Source organism: Ursus arctos, unplaced genomic scaffold (genome assembly GCF_023065955.2).
Source record: "Ursus arctos isolate Adak ecotype North America unplaced genomic scaffold, UrsArc2.0 scaffold_25, whole genome shotgun sequence".
NCBI lineage: Eukaryota > Metazoa > Chordata > Mammalia > Carnivora > Ursidae > Ursus > Ursus arctos.
The window spans coordinates 22803322-22825701 of NW_026622930.1; the positions used below are offsets into that span (position 1 = coordinate 22803322).

A 22380-nucleotide genomic window follows, 5' to 3' on the forward strand; every position below is an offset into this window, starting at 1 on the left:
TAAGTATCTAAGCCAGATGTTAGATTCAGCTTAGAATGAGATTTTTCCACCTTCATGCTTTCCATAAATGTACTATAATTTTTAAGAAGCCAAACACAAATGATTACATATTATACGATTCCATTTATATGAAAAGTCCAGAAAAAGGAAGATTTATAGAGATAAAAGCAAAGTGGCGGTTGTCTAGGGCTACGGGTAAGAGCGGGGATTAACTGCAAATGGACATGACAAAAATTTGGGGGGAGGGAATTTCAAAAATGTGATTGTGGTGGTGTTTGGACAACTCTATAAATTTAATAAAAATCACTGAATTGTAGGCTTACAGTGGATGGATCTTGTGGTATGGAAATTATATCTCAATAAGCTGCTTAAGAAAGAGAAAACGCCAGTCTTTAGAATAAAGGATGTTTCAATTAGGCTTTTAATGATCTAAATATCATGAGAAATTTCTGGCTAATTAGAAATGTTTAAACACAGCAAAATAGGACACTGCTTAAATTAACTGAAAATGACGCCAAGACAAGCAAGCACAAGGCACTCTACTTTAGAAAGTGGTTGTTTATATCGATTTTTTATATTTCTTTTCTTTTGTTAATTACGTGGAACATTCACCCCCCCCCCCAAAAAAAAAGTGGATTTGGGCTTTATTAGTTTGTCATCCTGATAATCAATCTCCCAAGAAAGAAGGTTAAACTAGCAGCACCTGTAAAACACGATGGAAGACACAAGTAAATAAAATATAAAAGTTGGATTATTTCCTTTTCTGAATTTGTTCCTACTGAAAGTCCCTAATGAGGAAAGAAGTAAAAAATGAGGGGTAATACTGAGAATCATGTGTGTTAGATGCTCGACCAATCTAATGTTGTCTTCCTGGATCCATAGGAGGAACATATCCCCAGCTTCCTTTGCGTTTTGGATGGAGTCATGGTTGACAAAATATGGGCAGAAGTGATGTACTGGGCCATCACTTCCTGGCAAGACAATAAAAACACACTGCATTATATCCAAACTCTTTCTCTCTTCCCTGTGGATATGACTGGAAGTGAAGAACTCCAAGATGGTAGACCAAGGTCATGAAAGAGTCCCAGATGCCTGAACTACTTTCTTGAAGAGAGCTGGCACTGGCACTGAATTTTGCCTGAAGGAGAAATAAACCTGTCTTCTGTTGAGCCATCGAAATGTTGGGATTGTTTGTTATGGCTAATTACCCTAATTACCCTAGTTAGTTATTCAATTATCTTAACTGATATAAGATGCTATAAGACTCAAAGTATATTTCTTCCATTCTTCCTTTTATCAACTGACCTATTCTTTCCCTCCTGCCCATCCTTCCTCTTTCTCTTCCAGCTCCCTGACCTCATGACTCCAGTTAATGTTCATTTGGGAGACACAAGAAGAAACACATGAGCACTATTCCACCTGCACTTCATGAACACCCTTCTTCAAGAACCAGAATATTTGAATGGGATAAAGTAAAAATACTAGGCTCCAATTTTTCATTCAGAAGAGCCAGAATGTGTCTCAAGTCTTTGGTCAAAATGTTGCATTATCACCAAGAACAACGCTTTGCGCTCCCTCTGAGGGAAAAAAAAAAAAAAAAAAAAAAAAAAAAACCAACCCTACAGTGATAAATGCTGGGAAAGAAATATCAGAGTTGGCAGCCACCTTCTGGGTCATGAACTTTGCTTTTATTTTCTGAAGCTTTCAGTAGTGGAGAAGTGCATTCTGGTTGTTCTAATGCTTTTTGTCCACCCCTGAGGATTACTTTCCCAAAACAACAAATTACCATTTCAATTCATTTTCAAGTTGTTTCCTTATCCAGGTGCCCTTTCCTCCTTTTCTGCATAAAGAGCAAATGCAAGGAAAGAAGACAGGACCCACCCCAATTCAGAAACCACGCCCTGGGCCACACTCAGCCCATGATCCTCACCCCAGCCCTTCATCTTGTCAACCCCAGTTCCCCCCAACTCCATAGTCAGAACACAAAATAATTCAAACAAAAAACAGCTCATAAAACAGTAAACAAAATAAAGTCAGTTTTTCTTTTCTTTAAGAACAAAATGAAACTTGAGGGAAAACTTACTGGAGTTACAGTTTATCCTGATACAGTCTAGATGGGGAAAAATAAATGAAAGATGAAATTGCATCCTTCAAGGTAACAGCTGCAGACATCCAAAAACAATCAGTCCACCCTTCCGGGGACAGACACACGCAAGAAATGTGGCCATTTTATATATATATATACAGTATGTACAAGTTTAAGGGTGGGTGTATATGTACAGTATATTATTTAGTAAAGTTGGATACATATATATATACACACACACACATATATATACACATATGTATAGAGATATATACTGGTATACATATATATCCACGATAGACACCGAGTATGCTGTTCCTTTTTTTTTTCCAAAAACCTACTCATTTATATAAAGTATTTCAAACCTGAACTTGGAAACATTAATTTTGTTCAACTTGGAAAATTATGCAAAAATTTCCCCACCAAATGCAGGTTATATTCTATCTCCCCCTATAATGATTTTCTTAAAATTTATCTTTAAAAGTAGCATCAACACGATTTTTGTATTAGTATTCCAAAAATATATTACCAATCTGACACATTGTTTTTTTTTGTTTGTTTTGTTTTTTTAAATCTGTCCATGAAGTTTCTCAGTGCAGTATTTAACCCTTTCTCTTTTTCTAAAAACGAACTCCCTCCACCCTCTTCTTTGCTCAGGCCCCAGATGCTACAGAAATTTACGTAGGCAGACTTGCCATTATCCCTAGAGATAAGGAAAGGGTTAATACCACCTGGTCATTTCCTGTCATAAAATGGCCACTTGCAAACAGCTAACCGCACAAACACCCATCCCAGATTTTAGAGAGGTGGGGTTGGGTGTAGGGTAAAAGGAGTATGATGTTATCACAATTGATTGGGTTCTCTGCTATTGTTTCAAAGGCTCCCAAACCAACCCACTCATGAAGCCCATCTCCGTCTTCCTGCCTGAATGCTCAGACTGAATCAAGTGCCTATAGCATTCAAGGAGAAGACGAGACAGGTTTATGGGGAGGAGGTCTTGGGCACCTTTGAGAGCCTATCTATTTCACTCTATAATTCTGCATCTTGAGGGAAGAAAATTCTTTGTTTTTATATTTTTTAATGGGAAAGAGAGGGAAAAAAGGGTGGCTAATTTTCCAGTGCTGGTAACCCGACAGGGTATCCTATGTCAGAGATCTGAGTATCTATCCTTTTATTAATATCTGTTTAGAGTCATGAACACCCAGCACAAAAGGTCTAGAGTAGAGTCAATGATTATCAGTAGGGGATTGGGTAGAATGGTTAAAAAGGGTCTCAGATTAGTTGTTACAAAGTTGCCCATTTGAAACTAAATTTGACTTCTCATGGTGGGAATTCCAATAAGAATTTGTTTAAAGCTAGATACTAAAAAGTAGAAGTAACACAAGAAAAGAAAAAGAAGTTACAGGAAACAAATACAGTTAGAAACTGAGCTCCTCTGCCTAAGGCTGACCCAGTAGTTTTGGAGGACTCGTCAAAGATAATGCCACCATTTGAATTTCCCAAAGTAAATCATTTTAAGTAAGCAAGTGAAAGAGGAACCAGTGGCAAAGGACAGGGCAGAATGAAACTACGGAGATCCCGATAGGAGAAATCTAGAACACCCAATCATTCTGAGGAAGGAGGTGGGGTGCTTATTTGATCCCCAGAAGAACATCTCTTGAGAAAAATCTGGGTTTGGTTTCGTGCGGTTAGGTTTGTCATGTGTCGTCAACCGCAACAGAAAAGTGGGAGCAAACAGCCCTGGAGCAACTGGTACGATCACCAAACAGAGGAGGCCATGCCCCTGGTGAGGACTGGGAAGGGGGAGGGCAAGTAGGGAGGAAGGGGTGGGGCTTCAGCTACCAGCTGCACCTGCCATCAGCCAAAGCTGGAGAAATGCCCCTTCCTGATGTTATCAGGAGACAGGGGAAACAGGTGTATGGGCATGCTTAAGAGAGAAGGGAAGGAAAGAGTGGGCCTGAAGCAACAAACCTGAGAACTGTCAACAAGAAGGGGTTGTCTTCCTTCGTTTCTATGCTGTTGGGGATTTTATTATTAGATAAGTACCTGGTCTAGGGAAAAGTGTTGGGTTCACTCAAATGGTTCCATGAACTGAATGGTGTCTCTAGTGTGAGGACTTGGAGCTTTTCGGATGGTAGACAACTGGTTAAGCCAAGAAGTGATGAATTATGTCGATACTTTACCTGAAGAATAAGTGATTCAAGGAAAAAAAAAAATCTACCCCAGTGCCTTGCTCATAGGCTCTGAGAGGGGAGCCTTGATAGTGAGGATGTATTTTGTAATGAAATGTGAATCCAGGGAATTGGGCTGGGAAAGGAACTTCCTCTAGGTCTATCTTGAGTAGCAGCCAAAGTTCAATCTCTGCCTTACCCTTGGCAAGATATCTGAGCAGAGTATGTGTGTCTGTGTATGTCTGTGTTGTTCATCCTGTTCAATTTAGATGTTTTTTGTTTTATTTTAGTAAATGAGAAATTATTATTTTCTAGGTTAATAAGATTTGGGTTCAGAGCCTGGAAGAGGTGAATGTTTCTAGGAGTTGTGTGTCTTCAACAATGCACACTGTTAACAGTCGTCAGCAAGTCCATGTTGCCAGAGAGAGAGCATCTAGAGAATCTGAATACAATTTACCAAACTGCATGACACTCCCTGTGAGCCTCCACAATTGAAGAAGGCTTGCTGGTGTTCTGGTGAGGATTCGAAACGGCCATGAATGAGATGCCAGTACTGACTGACTTTCCAGCTGTATGGCTCAATTCAAACCAGGCACTAAGGAAAAAAGACTCCCTCCGTGCATGTTTAAAAGGTAACCATCATGAAAGCCGTTAGAAGTCATCAAGACTGCCACATCATTGATCCATACAGTATTGACCGGTGGAGATAACAGATAACCCACGTTGATCCAGCATTTTAGAAAACCGGGTTCTAGTCTCAGTTCCGTAACATTTTATGTTAGCTTGAAAAGTCCTACATTTCTTTCTTTGTCTCACATCCGTAAATGTAAGAATAAAAACACTTCCTTGGTTTATCTCACAAAATTACTGGCTGACTGAAGTAAGGTTTTTAAATCTTTAAATATACTCTAATAACAAAATATTATACGTTTAAATTGTAAGGGATCAAAATATGATTGATCAATCTCTCAACTTTCAAAAACGGGCTGTGTGTTATAGGACATTTTTCATGCCTGCTCTCACCACACCTGGCTGTCTTCAGAGAGTAAGGGCCTTGGGACAGCCCAGTCTCCTTGACATTTAGGAGATGGGTACATTACATCAGAGAAATATACACTGGGCTTTACATCATGAGCTTATATGCATGACCAATTTGAAATAAACTGTAATATCATTTGTGCCTAGGCTAGAAAGGAGACACAACTGAAATGGGGAACAAAACGATCATCTGAAGTTAGTTTTTGCGGAGTAAGAGTGAACGCAAACCCTGTTTAGAGATATTTTCTTCTCTAACGAAGCAAAGGGAAATAAGAACGCTTCATAGGAGAAAACATTCACAAAGGGGTATATTTTGGGGAGGGAAGGGAAAGAGAACCTTTACACAAAGCATGAATGTAAAATTTTGTATACACAAGCGCACGGAATTTCAGTTCGGTTTTCCACGTTAGGTTTGAAAGAGAGGTAAATAAATTCAAACCAGTCATTCTGGTGAACCATACTCTCCAGGGGAAAAAAGAAGTCACTACTGCTTCTGAAGAGCACGGTGGTCTCCAACTCTGTCCTGCCTAAGATATCTCAACTTCAGAGGAGCTAGACTGAGTGTATGCTAGTAGGAATCAAGAGGCAAATGCAGTTTTTTTGAGAGGCACTTCTCCCAGATTTGGGGCAAAGTTTAAAACAGAAAAATAATGTTTCTAGGAGTGCACATGGGAACTCTTACTAACCACACATGCTCATGCGCACATGCCTGCATGTGTGTGCGTGCATGTGTGTATGTGTGTGTAAAAGAGAGAATCTGTCCATCTCCTTCCTTACCCCTTTTTATCTTCCCCCATTTGTATCTCCTTCTAAGATATGAGATCTACCACAACTGGCTTTCTCATTTTATAAAACAATGTCTAAGAAGGAAAATCTATTTTCTGTTTAGAGACACTATACATTTCCCCAGGATTCCATAAGGCTAATCATCCTTATATATGTGGTTCTATCTTACTTTGAAATAGATACAGAGTTAAAAATTGTCTTCATCTTCTTCTGTGAATTATTTAGGATGTTATGCTCGTTTTTTTGTTGTTTATTTGGGTTTTTAAATTTTTTTTTTCATCTCTCCTATTTTTCGGAGAAGTAAACAATCAGTTACTAGTTGTTGGTTTTAGGTCATATACACCCTTTTGTTGGTTTGCTGGAGGTGGGGAGGACGGTGTAGGGAAGGGAAGGTGGGAGGGACAGGGGTATGCCAGCCCCTGCAGGCTGCTCAGTACGCTCTGTTCTCAAGGCTGTTTGCTATGCGGGCCGCAGGCTTTGGGCCTTTGAAGGGTTGAATACCATCTTTTGATTTACCATGGCTGATGGTGGGGAGGATTGAAAACTCAAGAACACAAAGATCCAGCAAAAACTAAAACAAAACCGAAAATAACCAAACACACACATACACAAACCAAAGAAAAACCAACAAACACACTGATGACAGAAATCAAATGAGGTTGGACAAGAAAAAGGGCATAGTGTTGTAAAAGCTGCAAACTGGAAGAAAAAAAAAAAAAAAGACATAAGTAAAGCCACTGCTCAAAACAGTCCTCTGTATCCTAGAGATTTTTAGGATCATAGTGTAGGCATTTTCCAAGTGTGACCAGTCGACCTGACAGTAGGTAAGACTGGTACAGATTCCAAACTCCACCTTCCCACTAGGCCATCTAGAGTTTTATATGGTCTTTCATCTGGTGCATTTGTCCGTCATGTCTTCCCCATGCCTCTGACGAGCAATCCCACTGGAATCTTTATAAAGGAGATCTGTATCCAAACATATGTGATATACCCCAAACAAATGCATGGCTTAGAAAGCTTGGACTCAGCCATACCCCTCATCCTGTTGACACGGGGCACTGACTTTCCACTGAGTAGAAATGAGGTTGGTTTCTTTCCTTCCAGAAATCAAGAGGTCCCCATCCTCCATAGAAGATCAATTAGAATTCAGTCAAGAAGGTCAGTAGCAGGAGAGACTGTGAGGCCATCAGGAGGGGAGTTTCCAAAGTATCTATTACAGGTAATCATAGTGGAAGAACAGCTCCTCTCCCAATAAAGCTGCAAATTTGAAATTGTCGTAATTTTTCAATACTAAGGAAAAATTCAGATGTATTACATGAGGAGGACAGAGGAATTGGTGAGTAACAGTGTGACAGGACATCTTAATAAAAGGGGCTGCTAGACGATGGGGACGAATGTCAGGAAGCAAGAAGGGGGTACATAGCAGGGGCCACATTCTCCTTCCACATGTCAGAGACTCTATAAACTTACAGAATTATTTCTCCAATGGGACAACAGAAACAATCTGACTTGCCCTGCCCGCTAGGAGAAAGTACAAAGAAATACCAGTGCCACCAGAATTCCCCATTTGCGGAGAAAGAAACAACGCAGCTCTCCTCCTACTCACAAAGCTTAGTTCTCTCCAACCCCAACTGCCCGTTTTGCCTCCATCTGCTGTCTTACTTCTGCCCTCAGCTTTGACTGTTTTGAGTGGTGACCAAGGAGTTGGACTTAATGGCAATGTGATTGATCAAAAGATGGACCAAAGTAGCGTGTTTTACACAAAGCTAAACGGTTCCAAAAAACCAAGAAAGGAAACTTAAAAAACAAATAGTCTAGTAAGAAAAAAAATAAAATAAAATAAAATAAAAACCACCACTGTCAGAAACCAGAAACTGACATCAAAACCTCATGCAGAAACAAGGAGAAGGTGTTTGTTGCTGTTGGGTTTTATCCTTGGTCTATCAAACAAGAGGTGAGCAGCTAACTTTTAAGAAACAAACAAAGAATTCAATCAAACCAATGAAAATCAGAAAAGAAAGGGAAGACAAGCCCAAACAAAGTGGCAGAGGGTACTTCATACGATACCTAAGTTAACCATGAGCTTGACACGCCCCCCATCCAGCTCCAAACGCAGGGTGTCCGCAGAGTCCCTGGAGGTGGTAGCCACCAGCAGCCCATAAGCTCGCTGGGACATGAAGCGGAAGGACACGTCCTCTGCCTCGGTGTGCATGACCATGGGCACGACGATCTTCATGTACATGCTGCCGTCGTAGCTCAAGATGGACGCCTCTGCCAAGAAGAATGGAGGAGATTGTCAGGATGAAGGATATCAGAGTTTCCCTCTGCATCCGGGGTAAGAACAGTGGGGGAGAAAGGGCACAAAATTCGTAGCCAGGTGACTCGTTGGATAGACCTCCAGTGCCCCCACTTTTCAGCTATGTGACCTTGGGAAGACCACTTAAACTCTGAGGTTCTATTTTCTTATTTGCCCTTAAAAGACATACAACAGCACAGGTCCCTGCCCTGGCCTACTCACAGACTTATCAAGGGTGCCGAATGAAATAACGGGTGTGAAGATGTTTTACAAACGTGAAAATGGTCCCCACAAATGGTAGTGACTTAATCCCCCGTGTTATAGACAAAACAGAAATGCATTAAACAAAACTTAGACTCCTGAACGTATTTCATGAAGAAAAGGAGGAAAGCAGCAATTTATAACCACCACGGGAAACAGACATTTGCCAGAGCTTCTAGGAGGAAAGAGCAGCAGCCCAGCCTGGTCCCAAAACAGCCCTAGGGACTAGGCACTGTAAGAGTTTGCTTGACTCCTTCAGAGAGGATCTACAGAACGAGAGCTAGAAAAACCACCACAAAAAGATAATGACATCCTGAGAACCAGTAATTCTACTTTTATTCAAATAGCACTTATCTAAGGAAGGAAGAAACTCGCTTTTGTTTGATGCCTTCTCTAGCCCAAGCACTTCAGCTAGGAGCGCCCCCACTCCACCCCATTATGTTAACTCACTTAATGCTACCATGCAGATCTACTAGTCCTATCTGAAACAGAAAACCAAGGCTCTTAGAGGCAGATGTTAACATCTTGAAGTCAGACACCCCAGATTGTAAGCCAGTATGTCCAGTACAAATCCAGGGCAACACCGTGCTGCTCAAAATGTGAATTTGTTCAATTGTTTATTTTTGCAACACCGTGCTGCTCAAAATGTGAATTTGTTCAATTGTTTATTTAGCAAATATTTTTAGAGAACATGGAAAGAGAATATCACTCACATTCCTATGAAGCCAACCTGCCACTGGGCTCAGTATCTGGCACTGAGTAGGCCTTCATTAAGTATTTGCTGTTGCCAAATAGTTGCTACCTACCTACATGTATATGGAGGGTTCAAAAGTGAAACGGAAAAGGTCCATAAAAATGGTTAAATGACCCAGGAAATATATCTCAGTAAAGCCAGGGACACTCAGGAGACAGAGACTGTGGCAGGTGAGTAGAGAAGTGAGGGTAGAGTTTGAGATGCTCTCAGTTTGTAATGAAAGAGGTGGTGGCATCAGATTTATCTACTGACGTAGATAAAATAACATCTCTATACACATAAAGGGAAAAAAGAAGGGGGAAGCTCAGACAAAAACAAACTATTCAATTTAACAGAAGCAGCAAGCATATCCTGAGTAGTTATATAACAGTTATTTGAGATTACAATAAAATCAATGGACTTGGGTAGATACTGGGAAGTGAATGGTTTTAGATTGTGAAATACCATGATGCGTTCATTTCTGATACTGTGTACCAGTCACTTTTTTAGGTGTTGTGGATATAACAGTGAACAAAAGAGACAAACATCTTCGGCCCTCATGTATAAAAGAAATCAGAATGGGAAGAGACCAGGCCAAGCACATGGAAGGTACTCAAGACAGTCTATGTCATCTTCATATCGCCACCCTATTTACACAACACACAAAAGGTCCATGAAAAGCAATATAAATACATCTGCTCGTTCCTGAGAAGCAACCATCACCGAGGTAATACCCAAGACATGCTAATAGCTGTACATTACCATCTGCAAACTCTAAAAAGATCACAAATAAAGGTGTAAGAGTTGCAGACACTATCACAATAAAAGACATATTACGAAGACGTATTCTTATACGGGAAATATAATCTAAATTTAACACATGCTCCAGATGTGAAAGAAACTATTTTATCTCCTGGAAGAGCAGAATCGAAGATGACAAAAATGATAGCTAAAATTTATTGAGCACTTCCTGTTTGCCTGGTGCCTTCTAGAACTTTATATGCATTAAGACATGTAGTGCTTCAAGAACACCACCAGGAAGACAATATCATTATTAGATTTTATAGATACCAGGTCACACAGCTAACAAGCGGCAGAGCTGGGAGTTGAACACTGGCAGTTTGATTCTTATGGCCATATCCTTAACCATTCTGCCAAACTGTCAGAGGGCTATGCCAGGAGCACACTCATGCTTCTAAGCACTGAAAGCATATCTATAATGCTTTATGGTAGAGTGTGGTGTTTGTGTCTGTGTGTGTGTGTGTGTGAGTGAGAGAGAGAGAGATACATACATGTCATTATTTAAAGCTGTATATTATTTATGAACATACACAATTATATAAATATAGATAATATATTTCTAAATGTGTTATATATGAATATGCACAATGCTTTATGTTTGTGTAATTATGAACACTACTGATTATTACTATGTACCTTCTACTGTACAAACACACACATATGTACACTCCTTTTTAAAAGAGATTATTCAAGTGAGCCATGAAGTGGTTGTTTTGATGTATTCAACCTAAAAACAATCCAAAAGTAATGGTCACGTTTATCCCTCTGGATATGTGTAGTGCCAGAATGTATGTATAAGTGAACGCATCTTCATGTCAATATTGGTAGTATCAGAGAATAAATTTCAGATGAGTATGTAGTTAAACAGCTAATGGTAAAAAAAAAAAAAAAAGTGTGTATCTCAGTGTGTACCTTTTTGTGCACCTTTGTGAGTGTGTTCTATGATCAACCTAATATTTTTAAGGGGAGTGTGATGAAGCAGAAAATTTAATATAGGAATCGGCTGAAAAAAAAATCCATTCCAGGAATCTTATTAATTTGCTTAAAAGATTTCAAACACAAGGAATACCATGAACAGAGTAATACTTTGAGGGGGGAAATGAGTCTGAACGAGGAAAGTTATTCAACCTGAAACATGTTGGACTACTGAGTCTTGAAAGACTACATTACAGGATGCCCACATAATAGTACTCACACAGTTCCCCTCTTTTGTTCCCCTTTCCTTATTTACTATCTCCTTTCAGCTTAAATGAATATTTCCTAGCATACTAATTTCATTCCTTTAATGGTTCTTTACTATATTTTTGAGCTACTTTCTTAATGGTTGCTCTAGGTCTTACAAAATACATCTTATCAAAATATACTTCATATTTATACTCAATTCCTGTAAGATACAGAAACTTTACTCTTACATAGCTCTCTTCCCTTCCTCCTTATTTTGTTATTCTTACCCACATTATGTCTGTAACAACAATACTTTGTTGTAACGATTGCTTTTTAAAAATATATGTCTTCTGGGGGCACCTGGGTGGCCCAGTGTTTTAAGCATCCAACTTTGGATTTCAGCTCAGGTCACGATCTCAGGGTCATGAACTCCAGCCAGCACTGGGTTCTACACTCAATGGGAGGTCTGCTCGAGAGTCTCTCTCTCTCCCCCTCTATTCCTCCAGCTCACGCTTTCTCTCAAATAATTAAATCATTAAAGAAAAAATAAACATATGTCTTAAGAAGCAAAGAGAAGAAAGGAGAGCGCAAATATATTTATAGAGTTGTGTTTTTTTTAATTAAGCTTATTATTTACCATTTCTGTCTCTCTTCTTTTCTTCTTGCAAATTCAAGTTACCATCTGGTGTCATTTCCTTTCTCCAATATAGCTTCATTCATTTGTGGTTTATTGTCAAATATATCACAATTCTATATGTTATAGGCCCAACAATACAATTTTATAGATATTGTTTTATGCAATTGTGTTTTAAATCAGCTAAGAGAAAAAAGAAAAAGAAATGGGTAATTATGTTGTCTGTTATCATTACCTACATAATTACCTCTACTGGAGTGCTTTGTTTTTTCATGCAGATTCAAATTACTGTCTGCTGTCACGTCCTTTCAGCATGAAGAATAAAAGGAGTGAGTAGTTGTTAGAAGGCAGGTATCCTAGCAGTGAACTCTCTGAGTTTACCTGTTATGTCTTTATTCCACCCTCACTTTTAAAAGACAGCTCTGTCGGATATAGGGGTTGTGGCTGACACTTCTGTGTCTTCTAGCACATCGAATGTTGTCTTGCTGCCTCTGGCCTCCACTGTTCTGAAGAGATGTCAACTGTTAATCTCATGGCAGTGCCCCTGTATGTGACAAGTCATTCTCTTCTTGCTGCTTTCAAGATTTCTTCTTTATCTTTGGCTTCCAACAGTTTTACTATAATGGGTCTGAGTGTATATCTCTTTGAATTTATCCTACTTAGAGTTCATTCAGCTTCTTTGCTGTGAAGATTCATGTTTTTCATTACATTTGGGGAATTTTCAGTTATTAATTCTTTGACTATTTTTTCTGCTCCCTTCTCTCTTTCTTCCCAGTACTCCCTTCTTACATATGTTGGACATTCAAAGGTGCCGCACATTTCTCTGGCACTCTGTTCGTTTACCTTCATTCATTTCCCTCTTCAATTCAGACTGTATATAATCTCTATTTATCTTTTCTCCAGTCTGCTGTTTGTTCTGCTGACTCAAATCTATTGCTGAGCCGCTCTAGTGAATTTTTTGTTTGGGTTTCTGCACTTCTCAACTCCAAATTTATGTATTATGTATATAATATCTCCAAATGGAAATTTTGAAGTTGAAAATAACATTATATAATTTTATCTCTTTACTAATACTCACTCTTTGAGCATTATCTTATTTTCCTTTTCTTTAAGTGTAGTTTCCTTAATCCTCTTAGCATATTTAACATAACAGCATCCGTGGAGTCTGTCTGCTAAGTCCAACATCTGGAGCCCCTCAAAGGCAGTTTCCATTGCCAGCATATATTCTTGTGTGTGGGTCACACTTTCCTATTGCTATGCATGTTTCACAATTTTTTGTTGAAAACTGGATATTTTAGGTAATAGATTCTAGCAAGTCTGTATATTGCTCCCCACTCCCCCACCTACCACCACCAGGACTAGCTCCTGTAGTCTGTCCTTTTGTTTATTTGTTTAATGCCTTGGCTGAATGAATTTTGTGATTTATTTGTTCCAGGCAGTGTGATGGCTCTGATTTCCCTGCTCAGATATTTCCCCGTTTTTATCTTTTAGCCTGCCTTCCTAGGTGTTGTCCCTGGATCAGGATAAGCCACTTATTGGTTAAATATTATACTTAAGTCTCTATAGTCAGTTAATTTTTATCCTTTCTCTGTTAGGTATGTGTGAATTGGAGACTTCTTTTGCAGTTCAGAGAGTGTAAGATTTTGCCTCATGTTCAGATAGGGACTAGTACTTAGAAGTTGCCCCTTCTGTCAAATTAGTTATGTGACTGCACTGTTTTGGCTCTCACATTTTTCTCTCTTCCATCTATAATCTCCCTTTTCCTTTCACTCAGTTAATTTGTTTTAAATTTTTCCTTTGAATTCTTGTAGTGCTAAGATTTCTTAAGTTATTCTACACTGCAAATGAGCTAGAGAATATAGCTCATGGGAAATTCTTCTGTCCTTTATTTTCTTCTAGATCAAATTCTTAGACTTTTCTAAGATACATCACTTCCTTTATTTTTATTTTACTTTATCTCTTCTGCTGTTTCATATTTGCATTGCATACTTGCATTGACTTTCCTGTACATACTCAGGTGACTCTGTCTAGATTTTCTAATTGTTCAGACATAGGTACATAGACTTGACTTTCAGATCCATCTACATGTGAAAGGCTTTGTATTTTTAGTTCTACCTAGTTGTTTTTTGTAGCTTCAGACATGGTAAAATATGGGGAAAAAATGAGGGGAGATGAAGAGCTCAGGCAAGATTGTGTATAACCTTCATTTAGCCGCCAATGCTGTGTTCTCATTTCCGAAACTTTTGTTAAGTGCCTGGAGCAGAAGTCACCCTACCTGATTACAGAGTGTGTCCCAAGGCAATGGAGGGGGATGCATCTGGACTTCTGATCCATTTAGTTCTCGTGACTTATCTTTTTATTCTCAGTCTTACTGTCTGTTTCTGGCGCATGTATCCCCCCCCCCCAATACACTGCCATTTCCACTATTCTTCACTCAAAAGTGGGACAAGATAAGAACGTCTACTCAATCTATTTCTTTTCCCTCTATAAAAGTATTAGGGATAATTTTCAGTATTTTTATCAACTAAACAGTACCATACCTGAGGAGCACAGGCCAGGTTGGCAGCCTCATCCTGCTTGGCCATTCCTCTTGGCTTTACTTCCAAATCATTTATCTTTCTCTTACTTTTTGATATTTTTGACACTGAGTTATACCTCTTTCCTTACCTGAGGCTAATGATTATTTAACTGGTATACTCTTTTTTGTTTAACTCGAAAGAGGGTATTTCTGGCAGGCAACTTTTCCCTACCATCCTCCCACTGATCCTTTCAAGGTCAACCTTGTACACAAAGTACTATTAAATAATCACTTCCCTCATCCTCTTCTCTTTTTGTACCTTCAAGACATCCTCCTGCTCATTCATGCAGCTGTTGGCCTTACACACTCCTTAAGTGTGTTTTATTCTGACAAAACCTGCCAAATACACAGATTGCTTCCTCTCCACCCAAACTGGGCTGATCTTAAACAGTGTGCAAATTTATACAGGAATGCCTGCCAGCTTCTAATTCTGTATTTTGCAGCAGCAGGAACAACATAAATCTCTAGCTCCAAGCAGACCCAACAGTAGCCAACAGTTCTGGGGAATCAACAAAATGTTTGTAGGGCAATATCCTCCCTCTTGTGGACAAGGCTGAAAAGAACTAACCTTTCACATTCTCAAAATGCTGCCAATACATAAGTAATATGGGCTTCTCTTCCCCCCAAAAACTAGAGCACTGTAAAGCTAGGACAAAAAATTTTGATGGAGACTTCTCCCTTTAAGAAAAGCGGGTATGTACATGTGCATATTTTTTAGTATTAGGAAGGAAGGGAGGAAGGAAAGGTAACAGGGGATACAAAAATTCCAGTTTGTTATTAATGTATAATTTTTTTAAGAAAGTGCTCATTCAACCAAAGAATTCATTCAGCTTTTCTTAAATAGCAAATTTTCCTACTGAATTCAAAATGTAACTTAATTTATAAAAATTAAACATAACACTATTCATCAGGATAAATCTAGCCACTGCTTGCACAAATATTTGTTCATTCATTCAATGATTAAGATCTAATATGTGCCAAACACTGTGGTGAAATGCGGGGAGTAACATGGCTTCTGTCTTTAATGAGCTTATAATTAGTTGGAATTATAGACACAAACAGGTAAATTATTATACTAAAGAATGAACAAAGTGCTGGGGGAACTCAGCTCAGTGTCTACGTGTTTGCCTAGAGTTTTTAGGGAGGAGGGGTATAACTTGTTTCAAGAATGAGACAGAATGAACGAACAACAAAGGGAGGGGTGTGAAGGCATTCCAGCTGGAGGAACAGCGTGTATGTACAGGGGCAAAACTGACAAGGGCACAGAATAAAATCATATATCACAGCATCTGATTAATGGTCAGGGCGAGTTTGATGTGCCTAATGTAGAACAAGATGTCTCAACTGTGACAGTACTGACACTTTGAACCAGATAACTTTAAGTTGTGGCAAGTGCCCTGCACATTGTAAGATATTTAGAAGTAGTCCTGGTGGCCACCAACTAGATGCTATTAGCATTTCCCTTTAGTCATGACAACCAAAAATGTCTCCAGACATTGCCAAACGACTCTTGGGGGACAAAAATCACCCCAGCTGAGAACAATAGTGGTTCCATATGGGCTCAAGTATTTGGGTTGGAGTGGTAAAAGTTAAGACTAAAGAGTACGTAGAGGGTCCATTATAAGAGAGTGAATGATCACAGTTAGGAGGTTTTGATATTAGTCAATATAGCGGGGTTTTACACAGGAAGTGACATGATCAGACTTACTTTTCAAGCTAAGTGATGGTACAAGGAAGACAGAATGGTGTGGTGAGAGACCAGATGCAATCTTACCCAATTTTCTTCCAGTCACTATTGGTATTGCTCTATCTTTTAAACATGTTATGAAATTTCAACACATAATATTTATAAAGGACAGGGGTATGTTTCTGAGAATTGCTCTCTAAGTCCACTCAAGAAAGCTCTATTATGCAGAGCTGTAAGTACACATATAGGTTAGCCTCCCTATTCAGAAACATTGTTCAGTGTGCTGTCACTGTGAGTGCATAAGCTTGGAGTTAGAAGACTGGGGTTAAATCCTATATCTTCATGTTATTTAACTGTGAAACATTCTTAGGCCTCAGTTTCCCCATCTATAACATGTAATAATAAAACTGAATCAGTCAGGACACTAATAGCAAAGAGATAGCTCACTCAAATTGTGCCATATTATGAAAGTTTAGTAAAGGTAAATATTTACAAAAGTATAGGTAAGGCATAGATAGGGAACCTTCCAAGGGGTAATGCGGTATTCAAGGCTATTAAGAGCAACTTCCATTACTACCCTTGGCCTCAAGAAACGAGAGAAAGGTCAACTGCCAGAACTCTGAGGAAGAGAGAGAGAGAGTTATAAATGCCTCACAAGAGCGGTAACCTTAGGTCAAAGGGCCAGTTGGTAGTCATTTCACAGGGAGAGAGACAAAATTAAAAATTCAGACTTCACTGTCATCGTTCCTTCTCACCCCCTCTTGTGTGCTTCCCATTGGGCAAACTCAACTGGAATGCAGAAGTCAAAGGAGCCTGTTAATGCAATCCGTATAGGATAATCTTCCATGGTTCGAAGCTGAATGGAGAAGGGCAGAGAATGAGCTGCAAAAAGGAATCCATCACGAAGGTGAAGCTGGAAGCATGAATGTGAAAATATCCAAATATATTAAAAGGTGCTTAATGAATGTTATATGTATATGTGCACACGTGTGTGTTTCAAGTTCCCTGGTGTCTAGAGATGGCCCATTGCTTTCATGTGAGGATACTCCCATATCAGAGGTAGCATGGTCAATAGGAAGAGCCTAGATGTCAGGAGACCCATATTCCACTCCGAGCTCCATTTCTTATGGGCATGTATCTTGGGAAAGCCACACATTTTCTGACCTCCCCTTTCCCTTATGTTAATCTTAAATAATATTTTAAAAATCATATAAGAAAATACATTTGAAAGAAAACTGCAAACTGTAAAATGGAATGTAATTATGAAGTGTTAATTAGAACACTTTGTTTGTATTCATCTTCATTATAAAGTCTACTTTGATTAATTAGAGAAATAAAGTAGACATTCTGCTTTCTTCTATTCTCAAATTCCCTACACAATGGGTCTACTTTTATAATCATGGTAAAGATCACCCTCAAGAACCCCAGAGTCAGAGGTTCTGTTAATACCTTTGATGGTAAGCATGGCTCACAGCAGTCATGGGCAGACTATGTTCAGTGATGGACCCTGGTATTCTGATCCAGCTATGCTATTCATTCTGAAAGACAGACAACACTACTCTGGAGACTGTCATTTTTGCCCAAAGCTTCCTGCTTCTCTGTCATATATTCTTGCCAGTATTCCAGAGAATACATTTGCTCTCATTATTATTGATATCTGGTTACTAAAATTTAAATAAAGTTATATCTCTGAATCATCAACAAGGATGATTGACTGCAGGTACAGATCTGGAGTGAATGGATTTGTATCGTCATCACCTTTGCTTTATTCTAGAATGCTGTTACACAATAGCACTGAACTGATATAGTGAAGGGATACAACTGACTGCATGCCTGTCCTTGTGTTTTCCATGCTAGTTGTTGGTGTTCTGATTCCCAAATGGCTAGGAGAACTATTCTACACACAGCCGTGCTCACTGGAATGTGATTACTTTAGTACTGTCCAAAGCAAGACCAAAGAAGCAAGTTCTCCAGCTCAGCAAAAGCGAATACACTTTCTACCTGTTAACTTTTTTGCAATGCACCAGCTCAACAAATCTTTGTTTTATACACATTTTTTTTTCCAAAAAGAGATGAGCCATTATTTCAACATGAACCAAAATCAAATTTTCTGGAAATATAAATTAAATTTTCTAGAGAAGTCAAACCAGTGAAGAAATTTTCATAAGTCCAATTGACTAATTAAAGGAGAATCAGTCTGTCACTTTAACAGAAAAAAAAATAGCATAGAAGTTGTAAGATTACTTTCTCTGAATTGAACAAAACTTTACAGTTAAGAATATAAAATTTACCTGAATTCAAACCTTTTTATTTCATAACAGAGGAAATGGAAGTAATATATAAAAAAATTTCTTTTTCCTTACAGAGATATTAAAGACCTTTTTTTTCCTACTTGGGATCCTGCTTCCAAAATCAATCAGGCTGTACAAAATCAGCAATGTTCTGAAACATATGTCTCAAAAGATCTTTACAGATCTGGTTCAGAATACTTTTGATACATATACATGTTGTATATATCATATATGTGTGTGTGTGTGTGTGTGTGTGTGTGTGTGTGTGTGTGTGAGAAAGAGAGAGAGAGAGAGAGAGAGATAAGCTACGTCCAACATCACTTAAGCAGAGTTAGCTATGGAATGGGAGTACAAAAATAATTGTGGCAGTGCCAGACATTGAATTCAATGCACATAAGACATGAATTAAAAGATCTCTCTTCAATGAGCAAAAAGAGAATTAAGAGTGGGAAATCTCACAACTCTCCATTTTGCACAGCAGAATCTAGAGTGGGCCAGGTTAATATAGTGCCCCTGGAATTGAATTCCATGTAATTTTGAAATTATTAGAGTATTATTAAAATGAATGCTTGGTCCTATGTAATACCTCAGGCTGACACATCAGTTCACCAACCCCCTGGCCAACTCACAGTAGAACACGGTCTTCTTGGGAGGCTACATCATTTGCAGTATTCATTTCCAAATCATTAGGGCAGATTTGCTATGTCCATATTTGTCAATATTTGGCCGTATTTATTCAACACATTGTTTTTGAGTGCCTATTGTGTTTCCATGTCCTCTTCTAGACTGGAGATCTAGAGATGGACAAAACAGAACTTCCTACTTTGTGGAGCTTTCATTTTAGCTGGGGTAATGGCTGAATACAAGTAATCTTGTTAGCCTATGATGATATAAATGGCAAGTAACTATGGTAATACACTAAGGAGAAAAAAAATAGCAGGAAGATAATCATCATTTGACTGTATATACAGGGGTGGCATATCTCAGATTTTCCCATTTTCAAGCCTTCCAGCAATATATAGTTTTTTGGAACTTAATCTAGAAGAGTAAGATATCGGATAACTTCATCAAGGTGTAAACCATGGTTGTAGAGTATCCAACAGAAGGACTGTCTCAAGTCCTTTGTCCCAAAAGAGGGAGGTGCGTGCTAGGGCTACCACCATGTAAGGTAACAGGATTCAGGGGTAGATATTAAGCAAAGCCCGATGTTGTACTCAGCTTGCCAAAAAGAAGAAGAAGAAAAAAAAAAAAAAGCTGCAGCTGTCTGCAGAAAACTAGCACGCATCATACACAGGCCACTAGTACAGCCACGATAGAGAACACAGCTCAAATTAAGCTATAAACACCTCTTCTTGTCAGGGCCCCATTCCCCTGCAAACAGAAAGTTGTTTTATAGGGCTGGCAAAGTATACTGTAAATGATATTACCAGCCCACAGTTGATGAGTTTATAAGTCTACAGGGAACAAGTTATCTGGCTCTGTCACCATGCTTAGCTTGCCAAAATTGCATGTGAGGCACACCAGCCTGAGAGATATTGCTAAAACTTAGAAATGAGTCGGCCAAGAATAGCACTGGAGCAGAAGAAGGAAGGTACGTGGTACGTGACATTAATTTGTCCCTGAAGTTTTCCTCTTGGAACTTCTTTCTGACTCAACACCACCATTCAGCCGTCCCTGAGTCAACACTTAATTATATTGTAAACCACTAGACAATGAAGGGTTTGTCTGATGAATGGGTGGACAGTTTCTAAAAACTTCAAGTTCCCTCCCTTTAGCATGTCACCCTCGAAATGTTTCTGGTTTCTTGTTTATTTCTCTAACGAGAAGAAAGTACCTCTGTTTTCGGGGATATTCTTTTCCTTTTATCTTTTTATTTCCTTTCATAGTTGAGCTAGTGTCTTTTTTCAAAACACAAATCAAATCAAATCATGTCACCTTCAAGTCAAGTGCTTTCAATGGCACCACAGTATACACTAGCACTGATTTAGCCCTGAGCTCTGGATCTTTGATGATCTGGCCCCTGGTCACATCTCCAGCCTACTCACCTGACCCCACTGTGCCCCTTCACTTTTGCCTTTCACTATTGGCTCTCAGAATAAACCCTGCCCCTGTGACTTTGCTCTCGCTGCTACCTTTGTATGGAACCTTCTAGACTCCTTACCCACCTGCCAAATCCTGGCCTGTCTACTAAAAAGAAGCAAGCAAACCTCATTGACTCTGCCTTCAAAACTGTAGGAATGCGGCAGTGTTCTCCTTTTCCATGTCAACTCCCTTAGCTCAAGACCCTACCGTCTGAACTCTAGCTAGACTTCTAACGATCCCTGCTTCTTTCATTTGTTGCTCCCCATATTCTATCCTCCATATGGCAGCCAACACGATCCCTCCCTTCCCCTGCTCTATGCTCCTGTGCCCCCTGAATGCACTTAGAATACATTTATACTCCTTGTCTGACTGAAAGTCCTACATCATTCATTTCTTCTCTATAGAGTGATCATATATCCAGGTCTGGCCCAGACAGTCCCATTTCACTTCTCTTGTCCTGATGGAATTATTAATAGTACCACCTTTGACTCAAAAGTGTGCCAATTTGGACTTCAAACCACCCGGTCGCCTGACTTCTATAGCTCATCTGCTATTCTCCTCTTGCCCCTGGCAGCCCAGCATACCAGCCTCCCCTTGTTACCGTAAATAAAAACACAGCTTTGTTCTCACATTGGGGGATTCAGCCAACCTGTCCTTCAGCATGGACCTACCTGCTCCTTGATCTTCACCTCATTCAGGCCCTGGCTTCATCTCATTCAGGCCCTGGCCCATATAGTTTAACTATCACCTTCTCAGAAAGGTATTCCTCCAATGACCTTCTCTAACTGCCCTTCTCCCCAGGCTATTCTATCACATTAGCGCTCTTATTTTTCATCGAAGCACTTACAACATCTGATTTTTGTTGTTGTTGTTCATGTGATCATCTCACTCCTCCTCCTCGAGCTTAAGTCCATGAAAGCAGGTAGCTTTTCCTTTTTGTTTACTACTCTGTAGCTCTTTTCTAGCAGAGTGCCCAGCTCAATAAAAAAGATGGTGGGTGAACGAAACACCTGGAGCATCATCTTCTCTATGAAACCTCTCCCAGCTACCTGCCCTCCCTTCCCAAGAAACACTGACCATTCCTTCTCCGAGGCCGCATTCTATCTGCTGCATACACACACCACACACAGTTTTTGTGTGCATTCCATTTTAGTTGACATGTTTGGGTCTGTCTGGACACTGCAAGCCTATGTGATGGCAAATATATCTCCTATTCATTTTCTGTGTCATCTTTTTGGGGTTGTTGTTTGAAACATTTTATTTCAAACTTACCTACTCTCAAATTTATCTACTTACCCACTTCAAAAATTATACTAAGCATTCTCTTACACTTCTCGCCCTAGCTCCCCTAATGCTAACATGTTACATTAGCACAGTATCATTGTGAATAACAGAAATTAACATTGGTGCAACATTTTAAATAAACTTCAGATCTTAGTCAAACTGTATGACCTGCTCCACTCAAACTGTATGACCTGCTCTTTTTTTCTGTTCCAGGATCCCACATTGCATTAGTTTTTATTTTTCCTTAGTCTTTTCCAGTCTGTAATAGTTTCTCAATCCTTCCTTGTCTTTCATGTCTTTTTAGAGAGTACCGGTCAGACATTTTATCAAATATCCCTAATCTGGTTTTGTCCAATGTTTTCTCATGATGGGAGATGACATTATGCATTTTGGGCAAGAATTCTCTGAGAACCCCGTGTGTCCTTCTCTGTGCACATTATCAGTGGGTTCCTAATATTGACATGTCTTCTTACTGGTGATGTTTTCTT

At 39.2% G+C, this 22380-nt stretch overlaps 1 protein-coding gene across 12 annotated transcripts in view; it reads right to left on the minus strand.

The window, feature by feature from the left end:
* NRXN3 (neurexin 3) overlaps positions 1-22380 on the minus strand; it is a 1447961-nt gene that overhangs the window by 924688 nt on the left and 500893 nt on the right. For 6 of the 12 annotated variants that reach the window (XM_057318696.1, XM_044391318.3, XM_044391317.3 and 3 more), the window contains 2 exons: positions 8149-8352; positions 2084-2110 (listed from right to left, as the gene is read on the minus strand). In XM_057318696.1, coding sequence (XP_057174679.1) covers positions 2084-2110; positions 8149-8352 — 231 coding nt within the window. The remainder of the gene's footprint in view (positions 1-2083; positions 2111-8148; positions 8353-22380) is intronic. The other 6 variants (XM_057318701.1, XM_057318699.1, XM_057318700.1 and 3 more) reach the window with 1 other exon arrangement.